Source organism: Lactuca serriola, chromosome 4 (genome assembly GCF_051521515.1).
Source record: "Lactuca serriola cultivar US96UC23 chromosome 4, Lser_US96UC23_V15, whole genome shotgun sequence".
In the NCBI taxonomy this organism is placed as follows: domain Eukaryota; kingdom Viridiplantae; phylum Streptophyta; class Magnoliopsida; order Asterales; family Asteraceae; genus Lactuca; species Lactuca serriola.
Genome location: NC_136411.1, coordinates 125708925 through 125718495, shown reverse-complemented (window position 1 = coordinate 125718495; position 9571 = coordinate 125708925). Strand labels below are relative to the sequence as shown.

General features: G+C 34.6%; 1 protein-coding gene across 4 annotated transcripts; it reads left to right on the top strand.

The window, feature by feature from the left end:
* The first annotated feature begins 5309 nt into the window (after nucleotides 1–5309).
* On the top strand, nucleotides 5310–8058 carry LOC145102494 (uncharacterized). 4 transcript variants are annotated; one of them, XM_079039889.1, is made up of 3 exons: nucleotides 5311–5917; nucleotides 7538–7607; nucleotides 7689–8058. In XM_079039889.1, the coding sequence occupies exons 1-3, from the start codon at nucleotides 5458–5460 to the stop codon at nucleotides 7747–7749; spliced, it is 591 nt and encodes a 196-aa protein (XP_078896015.1). In that variant the 5' UTR covers nucleotides 5311–5457; the 3' UTR covers nucleotides 7750–8058. The 4 variants fall into 4 exon arrangements, with proteins under 4 accessions (XP_078896014.1, XP_078896015.1, XP_078896016.1 ...); XM_079039891.1 differs by having other exon boundaries at nucleotides 5315–5917; nucleotides 7697–8058; XM_079039888.1 differs by lacking the exons at nucleotides 7538–7607; nucleotides 7689–8058 and adding an exon at nucleotides 6275–6526 and having other exon boundaries at nucleotides 5310–5917.
* Nucleotides 8059–9571: the final 1513 nt, after the last annotated feature.

Sequence of the window (9571 nt, the reverse complement as noted above, 5' to 3'; positions counted from 1 at the left end):
AGTTTCACAATTTACAATGAAGATAGACACATGAAATTCAACTGTTTACACCCTTGTATCTCGAAGCATGCAATAAGTTTTTATTCAACCATTTGCTCCTCTTCCTTCGCTATTCCATCTTCAACATATGAAATTATAAAGAAAATAAAGACAAGTACTAAAAACATATTGAGACGAGTTTAGTGATGAGTAAGCTTCACATAAAGAATGGAGGAGATAATGAACATAGGCAACCAGAAGATGAGGGATGATAAGTACGTGTCACTGACTATTGAATCGTGATTATCGCAAACAATTGCAATGACATACTTTGATCGATTGACATAGACATGATTATAAGGCGTGATCAATGATTATCGCAGACCATCGAAATTGTGATTATCACAACCTTGTCCTTTTCTACTGCTTGATACTACTAGGTAGCTAGGTATACATTTACTAAGAAAAAAAACAAAATGGGCCTGAAGTCATACATTTTAATTTTAATTGTGAATAGGCCAAATATGATTCCCCCAAAGACCGTTAAGTCTTATGGAGTTATGGTGCCGCTTAGGTCGGCCAGGGTCATGCATGTCAACACATTATCAACTATAACTTAATTCTAATTCAAGGGTATTCAAATCTGACAAATACTTCCAACCAACATTAACCTTCTCCCATGTTTCTCAACTACAAGAAATGCTCTAAGATTATTATTTTTGTGAATTCGTTATCGATTCAAAGAAATTGGATTAGAAGATAGTAGAAAAGATTGAAAAAAAATATTAATGCTACAGCGAACCATATTTGGGTGTGGGCAACTAGATATAACAACAAATTGTTGTCACCTCATATCCCACATAAGCAATGATGTTATAACACAAGTGAGGAAATGATTATCATATTAAGAGCATGTTATAACACCTATTAATTTTCCATGTCATGATTTCTTTTTTATTTTTCTTCGATTTTTTTTAAATTAAAACAAATATATTTTTATAAAACATAATATTTAAAAACTAGAAAATTCATTGCACTAAAATTAGATATAACATTCAAATTAAAAATTAAAAAAAAAAACATTACAAGACAAAAATAATACATAATTTAATTTTCCTAAACAATACTATTCATCATCGTTACCGTTGAACATATAATCCGTCAAGTCTTCTCGAAGTTGTCTCTGTTTATATGCGTCCTAAATATCAACAACTCTATGCAAATATTTTGTTGTTCCTGATTGAAATTGAATGTGTTTGGGTTCCGTTGGGATATAGTGTGCAATATTCCATCCTAGATCTTCTACGACCATATTATACATTATGATACATGCATTCATAATATATCATAGTGTTTCTAAGTCTAATGGATGTGCCGCATGTTCAATTATGTGCCACTTCACCTTAAGAACTCTAACAGTACGTTTCACATACTTACGTTCTCCTTTTTGTTTTCTTTTAAAAACTTTATCTCTTGGTTCGACCAGTGACGAAATGCCTTAACGAATGTGGAATATGCAGGATATATTCCATCCGTAAGGTAATACATAAACTTGTATTCGTTTCCATTCACTGTGAAAGGAGCGTTCGGTGTCTTTCTTAACAAAAGATCATCAAATATTGGTGACTGATCAAGGACATTGACATCGTTATTGGAACCCGCAACCCCAAAAAATGCATGCCAAATCCATAAATCTTGGGAAGCAATAGCCTCTAATACCAACGAAGGCGATCTGTGATGATCACTTACATACTTCCCTTTCCATGCTACTTGATAGTTTTTCCATCTCCCATGTGTACAATAATGCTTCCAATCATTCCTGAAAACCTATGTCGTTCTTCATGAGCCACATACAATTCTTGCAAATCATGCAACGAAGGTTTCCGCAAATATACGTCTCCAAATGTTTCAACAACACCTCTTGACGATCTATACAAACTCTCCCTTACAGTTCTTTTGGATATTCACATATAATCGTTCATGGTATCAGGTGACTCCCTCATAGCCATCAAGCGAATCGCCGCAGAACATTTTTGCAACGTTGTAAACCCTCACCTACCTCTAGCATCATATCTCAATTGAAAAAAATTCATACCTAACATTTATATAATGTAGAAATTTGTATTTATTTTGTGATAAAATAAGTATTAAAGTTAAACAAAATAAATCTGCTTTCCAAGGCGTTGGCGATACGTAGGAATACATTCCTACTCAAACAAAATATTCTTTTGAACTCATCTAACCCGTACACACAATTTTCTACAAAGTAATCTCGATATAGACATTCGACTCTAGCTTCACAATCTCTATTTAACACCACACATCTTGTGAGTAGTGGGGCTAGATCTAGTTGTAACATCTCATTAGTGTAGTACTGATACATCATATTGAAGAATATATCGCCACCGTCATCGTCGGACGAGTCAAAAAGATCTATAATTTTTTTTGAAGATAACTGAAATTGAAATTATGTGAAAAGAACTTAAGATAGATAATAGGTATTTATAGGTAAAAAATAATAATAATTATATTTTTAATTTTGAAATGGTCATATATTGCTGTTGCTCAATCAAATTGCATGTTTTCACTCGTTCTCATTACAATCATGTTCACCATAAACCCCCCCCCCCCCCCAAACGAGCAAGGGGCGGTGTTCCTTGCGTCATAAGTCGTTAAGGACGCCACCTCAGCCTTAACGGGGTAATACCGGTCCCATACTAGGTGCTCTTATGGATATTTGAAGACTTATTTATGGATATTCACAACAATCTTCTCTTGGGATTAGTCATATTTTAGCGGGTTTTTTTGAACGAAAATCAAATATATTAGCACAAAAAAGGACTTAAGCAAGAAGCTCAAGTCAAATACAAGAAAATTTCGATAAAGGTGACAAACATCATAAAGACCAATCAATATTACAAAATTTGGACATGTTCTTAATCCAATTGAAAGTGTTAATGCTAATATCATCCACCAAAAGCATAAGTGATCGCCCTTCATTTATGAAGACAATTCCATTACACGCCTTCCAAATCATCCATAAAGTAGAGTAAACAAGGGACAATCATTTTATGAACATGCGTATCACATGTATGCGAATTAACCATATACATAAGACTTATGCAAGAAAAAGGTTGATCCCTGACGATACCTGACCACTCCACCATCCACTTATAAAGAGACGTGACAAAGGAACATGAGAAAAAGGTATGATCGATACTTTCCACACAGGAACGACAAAAGGCACAAAGACTTGAAGAAATGTCAATAACAAGATTTATCAAATTATAGAATGTAGGAATTCGATTTTTAAACAATCTCCAAATAAAACAATTGATCTTTGAGCGGAATCCAATTCACCCACCTCATCAAGTTGTCATGTGACTTACTAGACCTGTCAATTAATTGTCTCAATGCTTTAATAGAGAAATTGTTTTTAGAATCCCCTGTCCATTGCCATCTGTCACAACATCTATTAAAATGAACAGTACCCACCAAATCAACCATAGCCGAGAATTGCATGGATTCCCTACCTCTTCTCACATGTCGATTCCATTCCAGGAACCAGATCATCTCCTAGATTCATACAATCATTCGCTAAGCAATCTTTATTTTTTCCAAAGCATACAAATTAGGATAAATATCTTTCAAAGCATAGTCGTCACACCATACGTCTTTCCAAAAGTATGTCTTATCACCAATGTCAACCACTCTTTTGAATAAGTTGGACAGAAAAATGCCCTTGTCCTCTAACTCAATAGCAATATGAGAAATGTAATACCATACACCCTTTAAAGAGTATTTAGCAAGAGGCTTACCGTCAATGAGATTAAGATTATGAATAGATCGAATACAAGTAAACCAAAAGGAATCGATCTCGCCTTTTAATCTCCACCACCACTTGGCAAGTAAAGCCAAGTTGGCGGAATCAAGACAACCCACTCCAAGACCCCCATTGTCTTCAGGTTTATTGACCATGTCCCACGCTACCCAATTGATTTTCTTCTTGTCATCATCACCACCCCAAAGGAAGCGCCTTCTAATACTATCAAGTAAATTGATAATTTTTTGAGGAGCCCGAAACAAGGAGAAATAATAAAGAGGGAGACTATTAAGTACCGAATTCACGAGTGTGAGTCGACCTCCAAAAGATAAGGACTTTGCTTTCCATTTCGAAAGCTTAGTCCTAAATTTTTCCACCATAAGGGTCTAATTCTTAGAGAGATTCATATTAGCCCCCACCGGTAAGCCAAGATAAGTGAAAGGAAGCGAGGCGGGTTCAAACTTGAGGATACTAGCCATCCTATCAATCTCCAAGTTATTATCATCCACCCCAAAAACTCTACTTTTTAGTAAATTCACCTTTAACCCCGAAGCAAGGTAAAAACATCGAAAAATTTATCTCCAACCGCTCACCAATGAAAGTAACATCATAGACATACATAAGATGAGAAATAGTAATATCGCTATTAGGGAGAGAAAGACCTCGAAAATGGTGAAGATCACAAGCCGCCTCCATAGAAATATAAAGACACTCCATAACAATTATAAAATAAAAAAGAGGTAACGGAAGAAAATAAATTATGAATTTACTTGATAGTATCAAGTAAATTGATAATTGTAGTAGTCCTAAAAACGGTTGAACTTGGTTGGTTGTTTGGAATCGGCTCTAAACACTATGTCCTTGTAACTTTTTTTTTTTTTTTTTTTTTTTTTTTTTTTTTTTTTTTTTTGCTAGTTGCTTAATTTATAATCCTACAATTAAATTTTTTAATCTTTTCTATCATTTTCTAATCCAATTTCTTCGACATAGATCACAGAATATTTATTTCATATAAAAATAATATTTCACGAATATTCACCGACCTAAATAATAAAGATTATTTTATTTTATCTAGAAACACTAACTTGCAAACATATCGAATTTCAAGAAATAGTCTCCCTCCAAAAAGTCATTCGCAGATTACAAGTATTTTTCACGATTATTGTTTTTTGCAAATTATAAGATTATTTGATGATAAACTTTACAACATGTTTATTTTATTATATATGTTATGGTTTTCATTTTAAACATTTTAGTGACTATCGTTTTATTTTTATACTTCGATTTGTTAAGAAATAAACGATAAATCGTAGAGACGACAAAAAGGGTTGTTGGGACTAGGGACCCAATCTGGAACAGCCGTTAATTAATCATGCAATAATTATAGTGTTAGGTTTAGTGGACCAATTCAATAAAATTCCCCATAGCTGTCTCTTTACCACTTTCGTTCAAAACTTTTATTTATTTTATTTTCTCATTTTTATAATTTTTATAAGCTTTAACATATAAAAATTATACACCAAAATTATCCGTTGCAAAGAGAACACCTACACTACACTAGCACTAAACCCTTCGTCTCTGTATATATCTCTTCCCCACAGTACTCCCCGCCATATCCAAGGGTTTCAAGGTGGAATACACCTCTGTATCTAATCATGGTGACTCAGTTATCTCCTAGAGCCGCTGAATCTTACCAAAACTCCCCATCCTCCTCACAAACACTCTTCCCCGATCGAACTTGTTGTTTCTGCCTACCCTACCGGTGGCGGAAAGTTCCGTCTTCGGAGGAGGAGGACGATTACAATAAATCGAACGGAACCCTGTGGTCACGAGGAATCGCCGCCTTGATGAAGGTTCGTGAGTGGTCGGAGATCGTTGCCGGTCCACGGTGGAAGACGTTCATACGGCGGTTCAATCACAACAAGAGCTTCGGTAAACAATCTTCCAAGTTCCAGTATGATCCGTTTAGTTACGCGCTTAATTTCGACCAAGGACCATTGCAAAACGGAGATCCGGAGGCGGAGAACGAGTACATGATCCGTAATTTCTCATCACGTTACGTGTTGCCGCCGCCGTCGACGATTCCGGTTATTGGCAAAACGCCGGTGGATATGGGTAAGGATGAAATTGGTTTGAATTTTGTGTGATTTTTGCTACTTGTTTTCATCGTGATTAACGATTGATTGTATACGTCATCACCGATCACAATCCAATTCATTTGTAAGTTTTACTTGATTCAGTTGGATTTTGATTGTAATCAGAGCTGCATCGAACTTTCTTTTTTCTTTAACTTTTTAAGAATTCAATAATTATAGAGTAACGTAAATCTTAAATCTGATTCCTTCGATATTAATTTTCTCGTAAATCAATGGGATAAGATAACGAATGCGGACCCATATACTCAAGGAGCGAATTAAAGATGATACCATTTTAAAAAGGTTGTTGACAAATATGCTTTTTTGGAAACAACAGGCACAATATCCCAGTTGTCATTCCAGAATTGGGTCTCACTCCCTCTCCCCTTTTTGACTTTAAATAGGCTTACAATGAAGATGTCAATATCAAATATTGTTCCAAGAACCAACATATTTTGTTGTTGTAGCATTGTCACCCCATAAAAATATTTTTCGAATGCTTTCCAAATTCTTAATGACAGATAGGAGGTTTGAATAGAGAAATGTAATAATCCTCAGGCCAATTGATAAAGTTCTAGCTTTTTTGATCTTTTAGTTTATCAATCACCCTTTTTCAATTCCTACAAAGAGACATATTTGCCCCAACAGGCAAGTCCAAGCATGTTAAAGGAAATGAGGCTGCTTGGCAATTTAGGACGGAAGCCATCGAGGAAATGTGGGTGCGATCAACGCTAATCCTAAATACTTTATTTTAATTGGAACTAAGCGTCAGATCCGTATTTTATACGGATTTATTGAAAAAAAATCAATATCATTTTTTTAACATTAAACAATTATTTACAGAAATAGACATTGACACGTATGGAAAGTTTGTATGAGTGACAATGAATTTGCTCAAAAATAGATTGAATTTTCGGATTTACATTAGCAAAAAATAGTTTTCATGCCGGTATTATTTATAACATTGATTATGATTTATTTTAAGATTGATTTTGTATTTATTATGAGATTTAATGGAAGAATATTTGAGCATGTGGCATTTATTTGTTCCGAATAAATAAGATAATTACATGTGGAAAACAATAAAATCTAAAAATAAGAGAAAATGTCATTTGTCTAAATCAAAGAGAAAATAATATGTGACAAAAACATTTTCATTTATTAGGGAAGATTGACCTTGAGGCATGCGGCTAAAGTGAAAACACGGATTGTATCCTAACTAGATCATGGATATTTAATAACTTTTTGTATGACAAATTGCAAAATAGTCCCTATGGTTAACAAATTTATGTGTTTTTGGTCCAAAACAAAATGTTGGTTCACCACTGGTCCAAAATTGAATTTTTTTTTTCTATTGTTTTTGGTCCCTCACACTAACTTCCGTCCATATGTGTCGTTAACTGCAATAAAGACGATGGCATTTTCGTCTTTCCACCTACAAGGACCATTTTTGCAACCTTATTCAAAATAAAAGTAGGAGCTAGTTACCTCACTCTTCCATCTTCAACCTTCATGAGCTTCATATTTTGCACTACTCATACTTTGTGTTTACAACTTCTTAGACATCAACAATCGAAATGGTGATGTGTTTCTGTGGTAGGGTTGTGGTGGTTCGCACCTCTTGGACATCAACAAACCCTAGTCGAAGGTTTCTTTCTTGCCCTCAACAGGTAAGTGTTTTATCTTGGTATTTTATCCTCATTTTGAAAAATCACCCTTATGTTTATCTTTTTTTTTTTCTAATCTTGAAGGGTTCCAGATGCAGATTCTTGGGATGGATTGATCCTCCAATGTGTGCAAGATTTATGCTGATAATACCCAGATTATTGAGAAATATCAACAATGCAAACTATCAAGTGGCAAAACTAAAGATGTGTTTGTTTGCAAGTTGCTTACTATTTGTGGTGGCTTGGGTGTTTTTTATTTAGGATTTAGGAATTAGGGACTCCTGTAGTTGAATGGAATTTTTGGAGTTTTTGGATTATGATATTGTAACAGGGGAATGTGGTAGTTTTTTGCTATTTGATATTGTAATATCGATTTAGGGTTATTTTGGACAACTTTAGAAATATGTACCCTTTTGATGGTTGTAATGAAAATGTAATGTAGTTATCACCTAAAGTTAATGTTTATTTGTTGTTGCAGAACAAAGTCATTAAAGCCTCTAAATGTGGTAAACTATCAGAAATACACCATAAACATCATTCTTTAACAATCAAAAAAGGTTGACATTAAATTCATGACCAAATGGGATAAAGGACCAAAATAAAACCATGACAACAAAGTAGTTCTAAAACATAACATCCAAATGCGAAAAAGTGGTCCTAAACCAAAAGATAAGTATTTAAACAAAATACACTAACTCATGCCCTGAATGCCACCTCCATTCCTTCCTTGATTGCTTCATGCATTCCTTTTTTTACTGCTTCATGCATTCCCTCCTTCACCTTTGCAAGTCCTGGAGTTATGTCCCATAGTGTTGCATTTCCCACACTTGACACTAACAAGCTTTCTGGTAAGTTTTTCAGGTTCACTTGCACCATGCTTATGCTTCTAACTATCATACTTTTCATCCGCACTTCTATTTCTCTTGGTCTTTGGTCTCCTAGGTTGAGTGTGATGTGGTGGTGGTGTTAGTTTCATTGGACATGTACTTTTTGGCCACATGGCTCTACTCTTTATAGGGTCCACAATGTAAGAGTAAGCTTCCTTCCAAGTTTGAAGCCAATACACTTTGTTGACATAAGTGTAAAGCTCCTCAACTTTGTCTCCACTATCAACCATTTGAATACAACTCTAAGTCATCTCCTAAGCATTCTAGAAACCATTTCCAACTACTCAAATTTTCAGTCTCAACAATGACATATGCCACTGGGTATATGCCATTATTTGAATCCAATCCAAATATAGTGAGTACTTGGCCTAGAAATGGTTCTTTCATAAAAGCACCATCTAGTTTGAGAATATCACTTAACCCTGCTTTAAACCCTTTATTCAATGCCCTTAAGCAAACATACATCCTCTTAAACTGCCTTGTTTCTCTAGCACTGTTATGCTCATTAACAACCTCAAGCTTCATAGTTGTATCCACATTAGTTGCTTGTAGTTCCAGAAGATAATCTCTTAACACCTCGTATTGATTTGTGTAGTCACAAGTCACTTGCTTTGTAGCTGTTGCTTTTTCCCTCTGAACTTTGTGTATGGACACACCTGTTGGATTAGGGTCTAAGCCTGTAACTATATTTGGTAAGTACTTGACCTGGTTATGCATGGTCCTTTTGGGTTTCCTTCACCATAGCAACTTGACAAGGTAATTTTTGGAGAGAGAGAAGAAATTATGATTTATTAATATATTATAAGAATAATATATTAAAAGAGAAATCATATTATTTGATTAATATTGGTCATAAATTAATTAGAAATTAATTTGGTGACTAAAATAGATTAATTAAATAAAGGTGCATAAACTGTCAAATGTATGATAATTGAGTTTTGGGCTGGGAAACCTAATGGACTAAGGGGCAACGAAATTATGATGAAAGATCATCATATTTTTGTCCAAGGCCCTATTCTAGAAGGTTCTATGGGCTGCTTGGTGATTAAGTTGTCAATTAGGGTTTTGGCAGAAACCCTA

Bases quoted from the DNA above. Each gene is read 5' to 3' on its own strand.
- LOC145102494 (XM_079039891.1), top strand. From the start codon at position 5,458: ATGGTGACTCAGTTATCTCCTAGAGCCGCTGAATCTTACCAAAACTCC. The intron at 5,918-7,537 runs GTAAGGATGAAA...TTTCTGTGGTAG, and splicing joins CAAAACGCCGGTGGATATGG to GGTTGTGGTGGTTCGCACCT. The intron at 7,608-7,696 runs GTAAGTGTTTTA...GAAGGGTTCCAG, and splicing joins TTCTTTCTTGCCCTCAACAG to ATGCAGATTCTTGGGATGGA.